We start from the raw sequence: 20,610 nt of genomic DNA, 5'->3' as shown, positions 1-20,610 counted from the left end.
TTTCCGATTCACGCATACCATGGTAACTCCCGATTTCTTAGGAACTACATGAATGGGGCTTACCCATTCGCTATCGAGAGATTGGGTATATGATACCCGCGATCGAGTAATCGTAAGACTTCTTCCCTAACCCCTCTTTCATAGCCTGGGTTCAAGCGACTGAGGTTCGCGAGAAGTCTTCACGTTATCCTCCAAATGGATACGATGAGTGCAAATATTAGGGTCAATTCCCTTAATGTCGGCTAGGGACCAACCAATCGCAGACCGATGTTCCCCAATCACCCGGATTAAACGTGTCTCTTCATTCTTAGATAACAGAGAAGATATAATTACCGGATGACTACCATCCGGATCAAGTTGAACATATTTTAACTTTGGGGGAAGAGGTTTAAGCACTGGGGTGGAAGGAAAATCAATAGATGTTTCGTCGGGGTCCTCATTTTGCATAATGAATACTTGCTTAGGTAGCAAATCTTCATACTCAATATGTGGAGCAACCGAAGGGTCTACAATTGGTGTGGACTCAAGGATGGTGTTGACTTCCTCTAAGTAGGAGTCATTTACAAAATCTGAAATTCCAAAAGAAAGGAATTTGTACATATTGTTTCCGGGAAACGTGTTGTTAAAATAATCTTGAGCTAAACTCTCGATCATGCTAACCTCCCCATCTATAGACGAATCTGGTAATTGTTTCATCATTTTAAAAACATTTACCTCAACTGTAAGATGGCCAAAAGATAAGGACATCTTACCATCGCAGCAATTTATAAGTCGTTGGCCGTTGCCAAGAAGGGGTGCCCTAAGATGATCCGGTACAGAGTCGTTGGCGACTTACGTATCGAGGATAACAAAATCAGCGGGATAGTAAAATCCGAACCTTAACAAGCACGTTTTCCACTACACCCTTAGGATACTTAATTGACCTGTCCGCTAATTGCAGCGTTATTTTTGTAGGTTGCATTTCCTGTAGACCTATTTGTTTATACAAATAATATGGGAGTAAGTTAACACTCGCCCCCGTGTCTAATAACGTCGTCGTGTGGGAATCTCTAAGGTGCATTTTCTGATAGGGACGACCGGGGTCCTTGTACTTAACAATTCCATTATTTTCGGATAAAGTTGGGAATTGTTCGGTTAAAAAAGCGCGCCTTTAGGTATGTTGGTCTTCGCCTAGTAATGCACAACTCTTTAAGAAACTTAAGCGTGGTTAGGGAGCTTTTTAATAGCTTCGAGAAAAGGAAGGTTTATCGTTAGATTCTTGAAAACGTTCCTAATCTCCTCAAAGTTTGTATCCCTGGTTAGCATGGCTAACTTATGAGGGAATGGTGGTTTCGCTCTATATTTAGCGTATGGCTCAACTTGATGTGTTACCTTGGCTTTCTATTTCTTAGTTTGTTGTTTAACTGGTACTTCTATAGTGGTAGGCTCTTCAGTTTCTACATCAGTATCTAGTTCGATATCCGGTGTAGGGAGTACTGATGGGGTAACTATAGGGATAGTTACTTTGTTATCAACCACTCTTCCAGAACGGAGAGTGGTGATGGCATTCAGGTCACCTACTATTGTCGTTTCCGTACTAGTATTACCGTTTACCTCAAAGGCTGTGTTTGTTGTTTTAGGGTTGGGTATCGCTTGTCCTGGAAACACGCCTTTTGGTTTGGCTTTCTCTTGGGCTAACTGTTGTATGCCCTGATTTATGGATTGTAAGATCTGTTGGTTTGATTGAGTCATTGATTGGAAAAGTTGTTGGGTAACCTGTATAAAGGCGTCTATACGATCTGGCTGTGATTGTGTAGTAGTCACAGGTGGTGCGACTGGAACTATCTCACGTTGACTATTTATGGGTGGGTTGTGATAGTTACTATTGTTAACCGGAACGATACCTCTATTGGTATTATAACTATTATAATTACCCTGACCTTGTGCTAAACCTTGTCGTGGTTGCGCTTGGTTGTTATAATTATTATAATTTCCCTGACTTAGTCCCTGGCCTTGCCTAGGTGGAGCTTGATTATAGTTGTTCGCTTGCCTAACATTTTGGTTATTAGACCACGGAGGTGAAACTTGTTGATTGTTTTAGCCAACTAAAGTTGGGATGTTGTCTCCATGGGGCATTAGGAATAGGATAGTTATTAATGGAGTACACATTATCTTGCTCTAATTGTTGTTGTTCATAGGCTTAAAGGACAATAGGAGTCGGGGTGCTCGGGACTCAAAACGGACATTACATGGGTTGGAGTTAACATTCATGACGGGGGTAGGCTTTTGTTGCCGAAATAGCCTCAACCTTTTTAGTTAGAGATTCGATTAAATTTTTAAGTTCTAGATCGGGTTTCATCTCAAACATACCGGCGGCCTTAACTGTTGAAGAAGAACTAACTGCGTGGAGGATATCATCACTACCCCCCCAATTGTTATTACGTTTAGTTTGATCTTCTAAAAATTTGTAAGCCTCCGAGGCTCCTTTACTTAGGAAACTACCCCCATTCATTATGTCAAGGACTTCTTTATGGTGATGTTGAAGTCCTTTGAAAAAGGCACGAACTAACGTGTCTTTTGCTAGGTTATGGTGTGGACACTCAATAAGCGGATCGGTGAAGCGATTCCAAGCCCTCGTAAAAGCGATTCATGAGGATTTTGTCGGAAAAATGAATCTTGGAAAGCATCTCATCCGTCTTTAGGGGTGGGTAAAATGTTCCATAAACAATTTGAACAAGTTTAGCCCACGAGTCCCTGAGTTAGCGCTTTGGGCAGTTAACCAAGACGCTGCCTTATCGGCTAAGGTGAAGGGAAATACCCTCAGTTTAATTTGTTCCGTACCAACCGTAGGATGATGGAATGTTGTAAAAGTCGGAGAGAGGAGTCTCTCTTTCTTCAGCCATTGTGTCAGGTGTGGTTGGTGGGATAGTAGTTAGAGGTGTAGTGATTGGTATACTCGATAAATTTGTTTGTTGACGTTGACGGTTAATTACGTTGGGTGTTTTTCTCCGACCAGACCTTAATCTCATGCAAGTCTAAGTCTAAACACGACAACAATCCAAACAATCTTGATATATTAGTATGAACCTCTAACTGGAGATGCGAGGTATGGAAGAAAGGAATACCTGATAGCGTCCTTGCTTTGCTTATGAATAGCGTCTTGTTTACGCGTGTTTAGTGTAAATAACAAGTTAGAACACTGAAAAACTTAAACAATCTAAGTTCGAAACAAACCTGTAGAAATCCGGAAAATTTGGCTTAGGCGCTTCGCGTAGAGCCTTGGTCGCTCCGTGTAACTTGAAATTTCAGTGTTTTTAGATGGTCGCGCTCCACATGGGGCTGGTCGCTCGTGTTCCGATAACTTAGGTGGTGCTCCCGTATGGGGCAGTCGCGCTCCGTGTTCCAGGCTATAGGGTGTAGGTGCGCTCCTTATAGGCGCGATCGCGCTCAGTGTAATTTTGTCGCAGAATTTTTCAACGCTGAAACGGATAACCACAGTATGAATCAAACGAGGGTGGGTGGGTTTAATGGGACTTAAAAATGACTAATTCTACTATGATAACAATGCTAAAGTGCAACTAAGATGGCAGCGGCGCCATTTGATAAAACAAATGATTGATAGTTTACCTATGAAATGAACGATGAACTCAGAACGTAAGTAAACTAAAACTAGATTATGAGCCTATATGTTTATCAAAGTTTCTACTCTCAATTCTATCGAAATAGAGTGGAGTAACAAATTCGTTCCACTCCTAGTGCTCTAGCATGGAATGTTTTCTAGTCTAATTAGTCGGTCTTAAGTCTAATGAGAGCTTTTCTGAAGGGTGTTATATACACGATACCTATATGAAATTGATTATGTTGAATTTAAACTACGAATGCTATGGAAATATGATTGTTTTTGAATCTAGATAAAGGATTAGAGGGGAATTGAATCCACCTCGAATCCAACTTAATAACCTAGCATAGATTCTTGTATCTCGATTCTTGCGTTCTTACGGCAAGAAATTCGAGTTCTAATCCCTAGTGTTCATGGCATTTCTACCGAATACTAACTAGCATGTGAGGTCGTCCACCCATTCTCATGGCGAATCACGACCTTCTAGAGTGGAATAGATTCTACAATGCTTCTACACTATACCACTAAGTTTTCATCAAGGCTTCATCAACCCCTCTAATGGAGATTTTAGCCTTGAGTCATCAACCCCTCATTTCCCATTGAATTATAACTACTCATCATATTAAAATTCTAACTTAACTAAATTAACTAACAATGTTTCAATCTACTTAAACTACGAAATGATAATCAACAAGAATTAAAACTAGATCTATAAATTGAGATGACAAAAATTGAAATTGACAAAATAACTATTTTATTTATCTAATCAATCAAGAACAATGATTCAAAGACTTAATCTAAAACAAGAATTGAAAATGGAACTAAAACTTAATTAATCTACTGAAAACTAGATCTAGAATTATCTATATGGTTTTAGGTCTAACTAACTACCATTAACAAAGAGCTAAGCTTTGGTTTTTATACGTTCAGATCCAAAAATTGTGCATGGGCTTGGAGCCATGTTTTGGGCCAGAGAATCAGGCCCAAAACCCAATACTTTCAGTCCAAAAAGGCCTCTTCAGCTGCAGTTGGCTTCAACAGACTTTTCGTCCACTTCTGATCCTTTGATTGGATCAAGGCTTAGACCATTGGAAAGCTCTTTCCGAGCCGGTCATTTTGACATAAGGTAGGCCCAATTCCGAGGTCTGAGTCCAAAGATATATGGTCTTCGGAAGTTCTGTTGACTTTGTGCTTTTACGCCGCGTGGACCTTGACTCTTCATCTTTTGACCGGGCTTTACAGAGGCTTTGTCTTCTTGAATCTTGGCCTTTAATCATAGAACTCCTTAGCAACCGACCTTTGCTCCTTTATCTCGCTAAAGTGGCACATTTCTGCACATAATGGACTTTTACGCCTGGAATGCATAAAAACACGTAATCAGTATTAACTCTTAATTATTACTCACATAAGTGGTCTAAAAGTATGACTGTTACAGGGTTAAAACTACAGTTTTGGGCTCTTATCAGTTTCTTCCCTTCCATTATCATTTGTAAAACCCAACATCATATCTACGAAGGGTCTTATCCCCTTCAATCCTCATGCCTGCGAAGTGTCTCAACCCCGCCGTCGGCTCTCCTTTATAGAACTCATTACCATATTCGCGAAGGGTCTCATCCCTTTCGCTCACTCTTCAAACTCAACACCATGTCTGCGAAGGGCTCAACCCCTCCGTGGAATGTGTTCTTGTTGTGGTTTAGTCTCCGGGTATCATGCACCTTAGGTGCAGTGAACCCTAGTAGATTCCGAGGATCCCCGTATAGCTAGTATGGGGCTCTACCCCGATCTCACTCAATGCTATATCATGCAATAAACATTTAGTGCAGAAAGTAAGCTCTTTGATGGCAATATAATGCATGCAAACAAGGTAATATAATAAATGAGGTAAGATGGATCCATCTATGAATACAAGCTCAATCTCAACTCTGTTCCGCGGTACCGCGGGTCTTTCTCTTTATCTATAACCTGAAACTTTCATGTTTGAGTGTTGCACAAATAACGCGTGAGTTTTAACAAAGAACATTAATTCAGCATAAATATTTGCATACAAATGTAATGGCGATTATATGCTCAAGACAATGTACAATCCGTCTTACCCTAAGGTGTATGACCATGTTTCTCATTCATGGTCCGCGGTCTCCTAGAGCGAATAGGTCCATGGAATACCATGAGATCTGGGGACAATCCCAATATGTCCCCACATACATCTCTACCAAGGACGAGGACAAGACTTGTTTGCCCCCAGTGTAACTCTGGTTGACGGCCGTGCAGTGTCACTATTCATCCGTCTATTATGTACATGACGGTCAAATAAATGAGTTACCTACCGTAGTGTATGTCTCTCCACCTTTTTTGTAATCATCTTACCATTCGTATTTGGATGCACTACTACAGAATGACACATATACCACGGTCAATAAGAACGTTTATACCACGGTTCTTCCAAAAACCGTGGGAAATACTTATATACCACGGCGGAAATTTCTTTGGTCATTGGTTTACTAGTATATGCCACAGTTACATGAAAACCGTGGGATAAGTTGGGCCATATACCATGGTTAGTTTTTTTTTCAGCATGAGAGTACTCCACATCCCCACTACCTTAAACATAAACAGTGGTATATAAATTTTCCACTTTCTATTGTGGTTTATGACTTTATACCAAACAGTCAAATACGCGAAAAAAAAAATACACAGTACGAAACTCATTCAAATTGGATTCCCGCTATTCTCTCGGTCTCTCCCCACAACTTCTACAGTTCTCACTAGTAGAAAAAAGGATTTTTGTGACTGTTTTAAAATGTTATTTGTGACTGTTTTATTCGGAACGGTCACAAATGACAGAAAATGGTTTTTGTGACTGTTTTAAAAAGTTTTTGGTCACGTGTGTTTTCGAAACGGTCACAAATAGTTTTTTTTTCCTAAAGAAAGTGTATATGTGTGGAGAACTATTTGTAACTATTTCACTAAAATAGTTACATATTATCCGACCCTTAAGTGACAGTTTGACCCATTATTTGACCCAACTAATTTTTGGTCTAGTGCGCCCACAACTCCACTACAAAAAAGTAATTCGAACACACTCACGCCCCACGCTCACTCTCATCTCCCTCTGTCTCCCGCTTCCTTTAAACTCTGATGTTCTAATTTCTTGTCACGGCTAGGGCTATCAATGGGTTTCGATAACCAGATAACCGATCCGAACCAAACTGATAAAAAATGGTTTGGGTTTTAGTAATTTGGTTTGCCCTATACCGACCCGAAACCAAACCAAACTGATAAGATATTGATTTGGTTTTGGGTTTGCCCTCTACCGAACCAATATGAACCCGAATCGGTACGATATTATTTTAGTAATATTTATGATTAGTTTTGTATATGTTTAACAATTGTGTGGCTGAAATTAATTAATTTAATTTATTTTCCAGAATCTGACCCAAACCGATATATTGACAGCCAGTCAATGGCCTAGGAGAAACTGAGAATTGTAAGTTGGTTCTTAAAGTTTAAACATTACACTTTTTTTTTTCGATAATATTTTAAACAGTAAACTTTACCCCACGATCTACACTTTCTCAAAACTCTTCACTCTCTCTCTCCCCGGAAGCTTTAGTTCCACCTCAATGATGTTCGATCCAGAAATTCTCTCGTTCGTTTCTCTTTAATCTGGTTCCTTAATTTTGAAGTTAACAACCGATTAAAGCTCTTTGATTCGGATCTCAGCTCATTCCATTGCGCTCAATGCTACTCTCGCTCTCTCTTCTTTCATTGGGGGCATGCCTACCATGACAGGTGAGAATTTAGTTAGAGGTAAGCTTCAAAGCTTGGATATCAGGTTGACCGTTGACCAATTGGATATTCTCTCTTTCATCAAAACAAATTGGGAATTTTATTAAAGAAAACCCAAAAAGCTGAATTTGTTTGCATTTTTCTTTTTTTTTTTTGTATTGCTAGTATGTTTTGTTTAGTTAGTTAGATCACATACTTCTTTCATTGTTCAAGTGATTAACTGTGCGAGTTTGCTTAGTGCTTAATGTTTGCAAGCACGAATTATATATATATAATCTGCTTGCATAATGCACTCTGCCCCTTCAATTCTATCCACTAGGCTCTACTGATTTCTTACAATAATGAAGACTGTTTTCTCGGTTCGAGTGTATTTCTCCCGTGTTTTGTTTTTGGGAATTGGTTTTGGCCCCCTTAATGCAGCTGGACTATTACTTGTATATGAACAGATGAAGTCCTGATCTTATTGAGTGTCTTTCTTTTATGCTGATAGAGTAACTTCTTGTATAGTGTATTTTCTTTAGAATAAAGCATTTATCAAATGCATGAAATCTTATTCCTTATTGGTACTTTTTCTAGACTGCTGCAGAGTATGAAAAGCGCAAAGAAATTTTTATGAAGGAACTGGATTTTGTTATAGCCGATGTGGTATGACTCTTCACACTAAACATGACGCACTTTTGAATCATGTGGTTCTTGTGTAGTTTTGTCTATGAAAATGTTTTTGTTCATGTTTGTGTTGGTCAATCTTGTATGAAAGATATAACATTCTTGAGGACTATTCCTTAACCAGTTATTACCACATCAGTTTGGAGGTCAGTATAGATATTGTTACTAAAAGCTTATAAAATCTATCTTCATTGACCATTCCCCAAATAATGGGAAAGATGATATAAGATGCATGGTTTTTCCCCATATATTGGCATTGTTGTTCATTTGTTTATTTAATAGGAATTTATTCAATTATTTTAGAACATTAACATTTATAGCCATTTTTTTCTAGGTAATGGCCATAGTTGGTGATTTTATGCTTGTCTGGCTTCCTGCTCCAACTGTTTCTCTTCGACCACCACTTGTCGGTAGTGCTGGACCCATTGCGAAGTTCTTCTTCAGCTGTCCGGATAATGCTTTTCAGGTTAGTGTTTACTCTTTTAACCTATCAACTAAACATAAGATTGTATATTTCTCCAAAATGTTTTACTTACTATATATAGATATATGAATTACTTGCAATTATTTCTTCTTTGTGCGTGTTTGCAAGTTGCTTTGGGTGGAGCTTCTTACTCACTATTACAGAGAATAGGTGCAATAGCTGTAAGTTAACATTAATCGCGACCGATCCTCATTATATCTTGTAGTAAATGATATATTGTTTCATTTGATCTTATTGTGGTTAAAATTCATTCTGCTTGTGAAATGGTACCAAGCTTTTTGCGGTTGGGACGATTTGCTTCTATGGTAGGACATCCATTTCTCTTTTTGTAATGCTCTTTGCTTCAAATTTTAAAACATTAATTATCTTGTTTCTTTTCCACTCAGTATGCCCTTGGATGTTTCTATTGTTTGATGCTCTAGAAGTTGTCATGATGTTGCACTCACTTTCCCATGAAACCGTGTATTGCTATTATGCCTATGGAACACTGTTGAAGAGACTTGTTTCAAATGAACTATTGATTTTAAGAAGCAAGGTTTGCATCGATGTGATTGATAAAAAATATCTATTTTCTCTTTATTACATTGCAGCAATCATACACTCATACTGTATTTTGATGACCCAACTTGTAGCACGGTGCATTCTTCTTTTCTCCTTGATAAGAACAGTTCATATATACGCAAAATACTTTAGAATGTCTCAACATGTTCCTTACGTTAGATTATACAGTTCCTAAGAACGAAGGTGCATTCAGTGGTGATTGGTGTTTTCAGGTTGCTTAGATCCTGAAAAGTTCAAGTAGTTCAAACTTGTTGAATGCATTCAGCTCAGCCACAATGTCACTAAGTTTAAGTTTGCTTTCCTACGAGTTCTTCAGTATTGGGACCAATTGGACAACATATAAGTTGCAGGTTAAACCTTATTCTTAAATCTCCTACCACTTGTTTCCATAATATATTTCTGTGGACTTTCGGAAATCTATTTCATGTAGCTTGGCAAGGAAATTTTGAGTCATGGGTACAGGACCCTTTACACGTAAGACCTATCACTCATGCAATTTGGCTACAAGGGACAGAAGCTTGGTTGAATACATTTTTGGCTACCCTGTATAGTGGATGTGCAAGGGAGAAGTAAGTAGCAACCATATTTATTCATAGCCATTGTCTATTAGTCAGAATTTGAGAATATTGTGTTGTAGTGGTGTAGCCTGCCCATGGCTACAGCACTGGACTGCTTTCCAGCTGTGTTTTGGCAAGGTTAGAGTCACATTTAGCTTCAATGACCTCTACATAATAGTTAGTTCTCTGTGTCTATTTTCTAATGAATATTGTTTTGTTACATTTGGATATCGGGGTCAAGAGTTATGCTCTACATAAAGTGGGTTGTTTAAATTGAATTTTGGACTCCACATCTTTTTGCTTAAATACACGTAGATGTCACACTGATTATGCAATACATTTTTGTTTTCTTTGTGTTTCCTACTTACTGAAGTGGAGGACCCCCTAAGTATTGAATTCAGATTTAAGTGATACAAACTTAATGCTTTTGATCCTGACTAAGAAACTTGTAATTAAAGTCAATAAAAAAGAACAAGTAAATTAAATTGAGATATGCCTTTTGCTGCTGCCAAGACTTTCCCTTCATTAGTTCTCAATGCCACTGCAGGCCACCTACAGACCACTTCTAGTCCACGTACACATAGGCCATAACACAGTCCACTGCAGGCCATAACACAGCCCACTGCAGGCCACCTACAGACCACTTCCAGTCCACGTACACATAGGCCATGTTGTGGCCACCCTTGCTGCACATGACATTATAATTTTTTATGCTTATCTTTTATTCAGTTTCTGAATTAGGGACAAATAGGGCAACCGAATAAAAGTAAAGGCGAAAAAACTAAGTCACCTGGCCACATCAAAGGAAGCGATCTATGCACTTCCTTTGGTGCCATGATTGGTACAATTATTCAAAGTGGTCGACTTAAGTTTCTATATGGACCAGAATTATTCGGAACCAACGTGGAGTTTTCATATATAGAGACAAATGACGTGAAAAATGTTTGTAATCTTGAATTTGTCGAGTCTCCTTGTATGGTTGCATATATGAGGTGATAAAACTTACGTTGTTACTAACTATTTTATCGAATGTTTAGTGCGCTTATAAAATGATCGAGTTGTTGTTTTCACATTTCAAATGCGTGTATGAGAATATGATACAGTGCAACACTCTTATTTTTGAGATCAAACAATTGCTTATATTATATTATTTGTTTGTTTATTTATTTTTTTGCAGGCAAGTTTAAGGGAAAACTCTCCTATACTAAGGGCCAAAGCTTTACGTGCAGTAAGCACAAGTCCTTGTCTTTCCAGATATTTTGCTATAGTTTGGATAATTTGCTTTGCCTATAGGAGTCACGTTTCCCCTTCCGCCCTCTCTCTCTCTCTCTACTTGAAAATGGAGAGGACACTACAAAGTAGCTTGATCCATTCACGTGACTTGTCAATTGTAGCTTAATTTTCTACACAATATTTACTTTATCTGAGGAATTGCAATTTCGACAGGGTGATAGCAAAGGATCTGTGAAGGGTGATCATGGTAGAAAAGAGGCTGCTGGAGTTCAATCGGGTCAAAGTTCCCAGGTATTATTACATTTCAATAGTCTTTTGGGATTTAAAGAGTTGTTGTAAATACGGGTAATTGAATTTCACAGCTCACTCATCAGGGATCTTTTGGGCAAGGGGCAAGCTACATCAACTCTCCGGTAAGGACACTCTCTCTGATATTACTTTTTTTTTATTGCAGTGCAACTTAGGAAGTAAATGATTGATATTTTTTTTCCTGGTTTTCCATTCATATTAATTTGGTTTTGAAGATACTGCGAACCACCTTATTCCTTTTTGTTTCATAATGTGTCAAGTTGATGATTATCATTGATCATCCTTACCGTAAAAAAATGTTAATTTATGGATGGAGTAAATCGTCTGATGAGGAACCTACTTGTTTACCCCTATTACCTGGTGGTGTTTTGCTTTAATCTTTCTAGTTTCTTCGATTCTCTTTCAATGCATCTATTCTCAAACCTCTTGGCAGCCATGTGTGAGGTGAAAACCTGTATGTACAAACTATGTGGGAGTGAATCATGTTTCGCTTAATAAAATGTAGCTTAGTTTCTATTGGTTGTCTCTAAACCTTGTGAATTAAATGTTTTGCATTTATCTTATTGTGAAGTGCGGTCCTCACATTGCAAAGGGTTGATGGGAAACGAGTTCTGCTGAAGTGGGACAAGATCAAGGTAAACAAATCCTACACATTATTGTCTTTTTCTTTGAAAAGTATATGTTTACATATGTTGTGAGTCTATATGTTAGGGCCCATATCAACCAGGTGGCATAGAGTGTGGGTATTATACAATGAAGTTTATGAGGGAAATAGTAGAAACTTGTTCAACTGAATCATTTGAAAATAAGGTATTTGAAAGTTTTGGCAAACACTTTATTTGGCTCAACGACTTCGCCTTATTCTTATATAGTAACTCCACATGTTGTGCTTTGACTCATCCAGATAACAAATTTAGAACTGAAGGAGACATACACGCAAGATGAACTTGACGGTGTTTGACTCGATATTATTCAGTTCATCCAGGAAAATGGGGTGTTTCAGTCGGAAGCGAATGAGGATGAGTTTTAGCTATGTTCGGATCCCTCCAGTTTAATTTAGAGTCTTACATTTTTAATTTATGAAAAGGAATTTGAAGTTTGTTTTCTTAGTGCACTAAAAAAATTAATGAAAGTTTTTTTTGCAATGTTTGATAGTTTATTGTACATTTTGGAATTTGTTGGGAAGATGGAAATGTTGTATGTAGTGTTTAATATATATACCACGGTTTGGCATAAACCGTAGTGTTTAGTATAACTATATACCACGGCATTATAACACATACACTAATATAAACCACGGTTTCAATAGCTTATATACCACGGTTATGTTGATAACCGCGGTATATAATGGGCATTACAAACCACGGTTCTTTGAAAAACCGTGGTATCCGTTAAACATATATACCACAGTTTTGCTATTATTATATACCACACCACCTATTGTCACGGTTGTATAACAGTGGTAAATATATTTATACCACACTTAAAAACAGTGGTATAAGTGTCATTCTGTAGTAGTGATGCTCCAAGCCGTTGATCTCAGTCCCAACCTATTGACCTCATTGTTCCTCTGTCTCCAAACTTTATCACCGTCGCTGTTGTTGAATATTCTCCGAACATGTTTGCTCCACTGTTGTGACTCGTCAATCTACTTACAGACATCATGTCTCTTACACATAGAGCTTATCTCAATACAGCTATGTTAGTATTTAGTCTTAACTCCTCAAGCTTAATAGCTACTCCAACGCTTAATTATATACACTAAAAAAATATATATGCACAGTAACGGTTTAGTTCACGGAACTCTAATGTTAAAATTGAAAGCGTCATATAGTGATGACCTATACAAAAGGGCACCTTCATTCTTCATTTGTTCCCTAATCTCAGTTGAGAATCTCAACTACTATATATTCACCCAGTAGTCGACATCCAGAGCGTATTATTATACTATATCATGAACCAATAGAATGCAACGGTACATAAAATCTCTCTCTTTAGCTATGAGACCTAAATCATCCAAGCTAAGAAATAAAACAATTGCACTTTAAACATACCCAAATTGAGTGACCATCTGTGACAAAGAGAGATCATTATAACTCCATGCAATAACACAAATATATATCTAATAAAAGAAAGCTTCACTAAATTCCCTTGATATTCATGTAGCAAAATGCCTCGGCTAGCTAGTCAAAGTTTCAAACATTATTCTTTATACACTTAGGAACTTGAATGAAATAAAACAACTACCCATATGATTAATCTCACAGCAAAACAACTCAGGAACTGTAGGAACCGTTATTTCAGAATGATTATTGCTATAAACCGCGAACACCACGCGCAGCGGAATCAATGGGTGTCCACGATTTGTGATTGAAAACATACCTTTAAATCCGATTTAGATAACTCTGAGAATCCAAGCTTTATCAAATCCGAAATCAACCCCTTGATCTTCTGTTGTATTCCTTTAGAACAGATTGGACGTTGTGTGGACAACGATCTACCAACCCCTTCTTTCTCTCAAGATCATAAACGAATTCAGATCTACTTTTCTTGCCTCTTTTTCAGAACAATGAATAGTGAATTTCGGCCAGAGAGAAAGTATTCTATTTATAGGCTACAATAGGGACCATGAGGAGAAATTAAGGTTGAGCCTCCTGACGGGCTTGGGCTTCCCATGTTCGTCCAGAACACACGGCCCAAGTCCGTCAACAAATGGCATATTCCACTAAAGGCCATTGTTGCACTACCGCCCTAATCCCAAATTACGTGTCAGTCTTTATGGGCTCCAAATTATATGCTCGTTGATCTCCCCGTGTTTAAGATACTGAAGGTCTGTTGATTAAGTCAAGTTACTGACAACTATATTAATCAACTTCTTATGTCCTTGAGTAGTACCACTCAACCTCATTGTCATGTCGGAATAAATCCACCTGCAGAGTTTACATGACAATCTTTTTTAGCTCCTCAAGGGGACATCATCAACCCGACTTCTTGTGGGACATGAATTCCTTCTATAATCAACAACACACCTTACATACATTGTCATTACCCAATCCATCGAGTTTGTTGATTCACAAATGAATCTCACTCATTGATGATTTAAAGCAATGTACAATGCATGTAAGTGTCCGTTATTATATCCGGATTAGGAGGACAAACACCCATAATAACAGATGCATTTGTTCTCTTATATAGTCAGTATAAGGAGAAACAACCTCACTTGGTCCTGTTCAATACACACAAAGTGTACTAGTGTAATCCTATAGACAAGATAGACTAATACCAAATTATACTATAATCGTACTAATGGTTTGTCCAAATCCATCTAGGTTGTGAACGATTACTTATACTTTATAAGGTATTGATGATATGATCTTCTGTGTGTTCACACCATATCATCTACAACATAAAGTATTAGACACATGCATATACCTAATAACATATATAATATGCATAACATTTGCCCATATGATTTTCATTCAAAATATAAAAAATTAGAGTTAATACAAAAGTAATGCTTTTAGTATATAACCCTATCAGGAACATGGTAAACCATTTTACTTATGATCACATGCTGAAAGTGGATATTGATTCACTCACAAATAATTAAATATATAAAACTTACCTGAGTTGATGTTGCATATATGCCCCGTGCATTCAAATCATAAAATAGATTTGATAGGTAAAGAGTCTCTTACTCATCCGCTTGGGATTTTAGCCAGAAGAGTGGACGAGATAATGATAATGATTGGAATCAACTAGTCAAATTAGAAAAACGCTCTCATGCCCATTTCTTTGACCACGTGCATTTCGTCAAGCACTTTTGATACTACCAGCACTAGCAATAGCAGCAAGTCCCCCAGTAGTGCAAATCCCTTAATCAAATATTAATAGAAAACAACCTAACCAACTAGAAACAACTACATCACGTGCATCAATTTAGTATTTTGATCCTTTGCATCTAATTAGTTCTATAAGAACAGTAGAACTATGAAGTGTGGATTTCTCAACGTAGTTTAATGTCCCTAATAATATTGTGAGATACGACTTATCTTCTCTTTCCGGCTGACTCGACCGCGACCGCGTGACAATCACCTATGAAACCAAAGTTGTATGAGCCATATTGGTCAACGAACTTCAAGAAATAAAGCAGAAACATGGATTCCCTAACAGAAGAGAACCCAATAAATATATCAACAATCCATTCGTGTTGTACTGGATTTCTAAAGGGGTATGAGAAGTTAGCTTGTTATCAATTTCTTTTGCTTCACCCGCTGAACTATGATGCCTTTTCATTGTGTTTGTTGCCTAGTACAAAGGGTATTAGTGGCTGCCACCCTTTTCGCCTCATCTTCTCAACCAAACTAATTTGTAATTCATATGTCGTATCCCTCCTCAGGAATTAAGTCGTCGTAGTTCACACACCCCCTCTCTCTTTCCTCTCCTTATCCTTTCTTATGAGTTGCCTCTTTTCTCTAGAGAACCACCTCTAAACCCTATTTCTTATGGGTTTTATACCCTTCCTTAAGTCTTCTCCTAGCCCTTGATATTTCTGTCCCATCTCATGGTCCAAAATTACTCACTTGTCTCTCTCTACCCTTTTCTAGTTATGTTCATGTGCTCCCATCTTATGCAAGTGTTATGCTTTGGGCCTCTTATAGATGTGATATCACTGGTCATAGTTATGGCTATTACAAATGCTTGAAATTGGCAGCGGAATCTGATCTCAATAATGGAGTCATTAGCTTGGAAGAAAGGCAAGAAGTTTGGGTTTTAGTGCACCCATAGTTAAGGTTTTAGGAATTTCCGGAACTTGGATAGTGGCAAAAACCAGAATTCCGATGTATTCTGACTAAATTTCGGAATTTACAAAATATTGTATTTTTTCAATTTTGTCAAAAACCGACATATTCGACAAAATTCCGAGATTCGGTTTGAATTCGAAATCACGCACTATGAGTGTAAGTGTGTGACTGCCGTAACACATTCGAAGAATTTTACAATTTATATATTTAATTTGCTTGATCCAGCATAGTACATGTTAAAACAAAGTTAACCTCTGACAATAACCATTGCACACCTAATCTTGAAGAAAAGCAAGGATGGCGTGTTATTCAGATGTCAACGGAGCGTAATGCAAGTAATGAATCTGTAAGAGAGGAGACACGGTCGCTGATGTAGCAACATGGCATGTTCTTTGGAAGCAGTAGTTTTTTGTCCCCAAGGAGTTCACGGAAGCAGCAAAATAATATATGGAATGTGGAAAGTCCTGGGCGTGTTTTACACTAAAAGGTTCATCTGTACCTCATTTCTAACACACTCTTCTAAATAAGAAGGGTTTCTCTGTTTTTCAAGTTTGATTATAACAATAATAATATAAAAAAAATGGAATTATCGATTGACTATCGTGAACTAGCTACATCTGATTATATTTAGTAGAGAGAGAATGCAAAGGTGAGCTAATACTTACTGGAATGGCTCCGGTACACGGGCATTCTTCAGAAACAAAAAAATTTAGTGCAGCAACCAGAATAACAATGAATAAGATTGCTCTGTTTCTCTTCATTTGTTCTCTCTTTGCTTTTTTCTTGGTTTATTATGACCACATCAACTTTGTAAGTCTTCTTTCTTTGAATTCTTTCACTACTTTATTTTAAACATAATCTTAGTGCAACTTTTTGTAGTTCACTCATGGTTTAGTGCCTGATTGGTTGTCACATTTCCTTAGACAACGATGATTTGTTATGATTTATATGTGGCATTGTGGCAAAATCTTCCCTAATAGAAACAAGTGCGAATATACTGACATGTTTAGCAACAAAACAAAGATGACATAGGCCAGTACTAGCTAGGTATTGTGCCACACACATTAGACAACGATGTATTTCTTACCAGATTCTCCTTGTTTTCCTAAACTTATTTTGGTGTTAAGTTCAGTTCAGACTTCAGTAGCTGATTGCCTCTGTTTTTTTTTGTTCCTATATTTATTCTGGTTTCATGTTGAGTTATTCGCTTCTTTTCTTTTTCTAAATTCATTATGGACTTATGGTTATACATTTCCCATTGCAGCCAATAGCAATCCGTGAATCATCAGCAGAATATATCCTTGTGCCCAAACAATGCCATAAACCTCACCCAAAGAAAACCAGAATCCACTATTCTCTCAATTGTACCACAACAAATCAAACACAAACCTGTCCCAACAACTTGCCACTTGTAGACCAAGAACCACACTCCCCGTCATCAATGTGTCCCGATTACTTCAGTTGGATGCACGAAGATTTACAGCCATGGAAAGAAACGGGTATCACAATGGAAATGGTAGAAAGTGCAAGAAGAAGAGCTAATTTCAGATTAGTTATCTTAAATGGAAAAGCTTTTGTGGAAATATATGGCAGACCATACCAAACAACTAGACTTGTGTCCACCCTATGGGGCATATTACAACTACTTAAGCTGTACCCAAAAAAATTACCTGATTTAGATCTCATGTTTAATTCTGATAATGACAAGCCACTTATCATGAAAGATTCTTACACAGGACCCAATGCCACAGTTCCGCCGCCTTTGTTTACTTATTGCGCAGACGATGCAACTTTGAACATTGTGTTTCCTGATTGGACATTCTGGGGTTGGTAAGGCCTCTACACTTTCTCTTTTTCTTTTTTTCTTTTCACCCTACACACCCTGCAGTGTGTTACAATTTAAAGGATAATATTCTGTCAATGTGATACAAGTTCTATTTATCATGCATTTTTTTCTTTTACAGATTTTCTCTACTCTCTACAAAAGAAAAGAGTATGTGTTAAGAAAATTAAATACTACTATATACCATATAGAGACTCCTACAAATCCTGAAAGAAAGAATTTCTTGTTCAAATTCTTTTTCCAATATATGCATTGTTCTGACTGAAAAAAACTTGCATATATTTACCAGGCCTGACATTAATATAAAGCCCTGGGAGTTCTTGTTGGAGGAACTCAAAGAAGTGAATGACAAGGTTAAGTGGACAGAACGGGAACCATACGCTTACTGGAAAGGAAACCCTCGTGTTGCGAAGACAAGGCAGGACCTACTCAAATGTAAGGTCACAGACAAGGTGGATTGGAAAGCACGTCTCTATGTTCAGGTAAGAATTAAATAAGCACTCTAAGTTACGTGCTCATTATTGTGAAGTGCATTGTTGCATATGCCAAAACTATAGAAAAAATAAGTTGATGCTGTAATTAAAATATATATATGATGAGTGGTGATCAGATATTATTCTTAATGACTCCATTTGTTGCATACAAAATTTTATTATGGAGATAGTGGATCGGAAAGATAAAAAATGCTCTTCTCACTATATGTCACAGTAGCTTAAATACGTAAGTTAACCCAGAGATTTCCAGGATTGGGATGCTGAAAGAGCAGGAGGTTACAAGAAATCCAACTTAGCAGACCAATGCATCCACAGGTAAGTGTGTAAGCTTTTACTTGCGTCGAGCTTCAGTTTAGATTATAACTCCTTTTGTTTTAGAGATAGTTTTGATGTATTCTCTCATTGAAATTCCGAGGTTTTGGACTTTTTTTCCTGAAAATTTTATACAGATATAAGATCTACATAGAAGGAAAGGCCTGGTCTGTTAGTGAGAAATACATACTGACATGTGATTCTGTCACTCTAATCGTAAAACCCCAGTACTATAATCATTTCACAAGAGGTCTTGTACCTATGCAACATTACTGGCCTATAAGGGAAGATGACAAATGCAGATCTATCAAGTTTGCTGTGGAGTGGGGTAATTCACACACAGAAAAGGTATCACTCTCTCGCTCTCAGACACAAATGTGCACTCATTTAGTCCTTTTCTCCAATTTATTAGTCTTAACAGCATCAGTCCTAATTTTCTTTTTATGCATGTGTTCTATCAGGCCAAAGAAATAGGACAAGCGGCAACTAACTTCATGTACGAAAATGTGGCCATGGAATATGTGTATGACTACATGTTTCATCTATTACACGAGTATGCCAAGCTCTTAAAATACAAACCTACTAAACCTATAAAAGCGATAGAGTTCTGTTCCGAGACCATGGCTTGTACTGCGGATGGATTAGTTAGGAAGTTCATGGAGGATAGTATGGTGAGAACTCCTAGTGATACAATGCCATGCAATTTGCCATCTCCTATGGATCCCCATAGTCGGATAACAGTAGATAAGAGGATAGAAGAATCTGTAAAGCAAGTAGAAATGTGGGAGAAGAAATATTGGGACGATTTAACAAAATAGCTCTGGAGGCACCCTTTAATTTGTATTGGAGAATAAAATTCCTTCTAAACTTCTTTGATATTGTTTCTTTTCTTGTAATAAACATATTCATATTGTCAAATTGTAATCCACAATGAGAATCTATATATGTGGCCTATGTCTCTTGATTTAGACAAGTCCTTTACCATTGCAATTTGGTATAGGAGCTACGGCTCTCCACTACAAGTCACATTAATTTTTTTTAATACAACTCAACAATAGTTGGGCTTCAGACCTGGACATCAGTTTTATGGCTGCCTGTTATACCAAATCTAAGCAATAGCACTGTTCTAAAAATCGGTCTAGGGGGGGGCATAGGCGCTAGGTGGTGCCCAACCAACTCGCCTAGGCCCAAGTCATTTAAAAAATCGGTGGACCCAATCTAAGCAATACCCAGTCAAGCTTTGTTTTATTTTTTTTATTTTTTTTATATTTTTTTTGAATAATTAAATATTGAAAATTAAAGACCTGTGTAGGCTTAAGATTTGAATGAGTTTAAAAGACTAAAGTCTAATGTAAATTATATGCTACTATAATAAAGGGTATGTTTTTATATGAAATCAATATTCTTCAACTATTACACAGTTTTGTAATAAGTATCTTTGTTTGTGTTTATTTTTTGAGTTATGGTAAATGATTTTCTTCATTTTTTATAGTATAGGTGTGTATTAATATATATATATATATATTATAAGATATATTAGGAAAAAAAACCGCCTAGCGCCTAGCCCGTCTAGGCACTGCATAAAAGACCTAGGCGCTAGGCATTCTCCCACCGCTCGACTACCACCTAGCATTTTTTTAGAACACTGAGCCATAGTACAAAATATCCCGATATATCCCGATATATTTGGGGATATCTATCCATATTTCAGAAAAAGATATTTAAATATCACGATATGTTTAGAGATACATACGACTGCAAATATCAGTTATATTTCGATAATATTTGCGATATTTGTGATATTTATGGGTATTTGGCGATATTTTGTATATATAACAATTTTATTTAATATTTACCATTATATTTCAAATAAATATAAATAATGTATCATTATATATCAATAAATATCCACAATATCTACGATATTTGTCGATATTTTAGATATATCCACGATATTTGCAT

At 37.3% G+C, this 20,610-nt stretch overlaps 2 protein-coding genes across 4 annotated transcripts; both read left to right on the top strand.

Moving 5' to 3' along the window:
* The first annotated feature begins 10,828 nt into the window (after positions 1-10,828).
* On the top strand, positions 10,829-12,294 carry LOC147494954 (uncharacterized). 2 transcript variants are annotated; one of them, XM_086568538.1, is made up of 6 exons: positions 10,829-10,880; positions 11,099-11,176; positions 11,260-11,298; positions 11,766-11,829; positions 11,906-12,004; positions 12,099-12,294. In XM_086568538.1, exons 2-6 carry the CDS (start codon positions 11,130-11,132, stop codon positions 12,153-12,155), a joined length of 306 nt encoding a protein of 101 aa, XP_086424664.1. In that variant the 5' UTR covers positions 10,829-10,880; positions 11,099-11,129; the 3' UTR covers positions 12,156-12,294. The 2 variants fall into 2 exon arrangements, with proteins under 2 accessions (XP_086424664.1, XP_086424663.1); XM_086568537.1 differs by having other exon boundaries at positions 11,248-11,298; positions 12,099-12,284.
* A 3,826-nt stretch (positions 12,295-16,120) lies between these two features.
* On the top strand, positions 16,121-19,638 carry LOC147494953 (uncharacterized). Of its 2 annotated transcripts, none has more exons than XM_086569441.1 (6): positions 16,121-16,486; positions 17,264-17,829; positions 18,132-18,324; positions 18,587-18,651; positions 18,786-18,996; positions 19,110-19,638. In XM_086569441.1, the coding sequence occupies exons 2-6, from the start codon at positions 17,441-17,443 to the stop codon at positions 19,464-19,466; spliced, it is 1,215 nt and encodes a 404-aa protein (XP_086425567.1). In that variant the 5' UTR covers positions 16,121-16,486; positions 17,264-17,440; the 3' UTR covers positions 19,467-19,638. The 2 variants fall into 2 exon arrangements, with proteins under 2 accessions (XP_086425567.1, XP_086425566.1); XM_086569440.1 differs by lacking the exon at positions 16,121-16,486 and adding an exon at positions 16,526-16,809.
* The last annotated feature ends 972 nt before the right edge of the window (positions 19,639-20,610 follow it).

The sequence above is a fragment of the Coptis chinensis genome, chromosome 6, assembly GCF_015680905.1.
Source record: "Coptis chinensis isolate HL-2020 chromosome 6, ASM1568090v1, whole genome shotgun sequence".
In the NCBI taxonomy this organism is placed as follows: Eukaryota; Viridiplantae; Streptophyta; class Magnoliopsida; order Ranunculales; family Ranunculaceae; genus Coptis; species Coptis chinensis.
This window is presented reverse-complemented; position numbering and strand designations above follow the sequence as displayed.

What these genes read in the sequence shown, in the direction of transcription:
- LOC147494954 (XM_086568537.1), top strand. Translation starts at nt 11,130, where the DNA reads ATGGTAGAAAAGAGGCTGCTGGAGTTCAATCGGGTCAAAGTTCCCAG. An exon ending in AATCGGGTCAAAGTTCCCAG is followed by an intron (nt 11,177 to 11,247) that starts GTATTATTACAT and finishes TGAATTTCACAG; the next exon opens with CTCACTCATCAGGGATCTTT. An exon ending in CAAGCTACATCAACTCTCCG is followed by an intron (nt 11,299 to 11,765) that starts GTAAGGACACTC and finishes CTTATTGTGAAG; the next exon opens with TGCGGTCCTCACATTGCAAA.
- LOC147494953 (XM_086569440.1), top strand. Translation starts at nt 16,669, where the DNA reads ATGGCTCCGGTACACGGGCATTCTTCAGAAACAAAAAAATTTAGTGCA. An exon ending in GATTGGACATTCTGGGGTTG is followed by an intron (nt 17,830 to 18,131) that starts GTAAGGCCTCTA and finishes TATATTTACCAG; the next exon opens with GCCTGACATTAATATAAAGC. An exon ending in AAGCACGTCTCTATGTTCAG is followed by an intron (nt 18,325 to 18,586) that starts GTAAGAATTAAA and finishes AGAGATTTCCAG; the next exon opens with GATTGGGATGCTGAAAGAGC.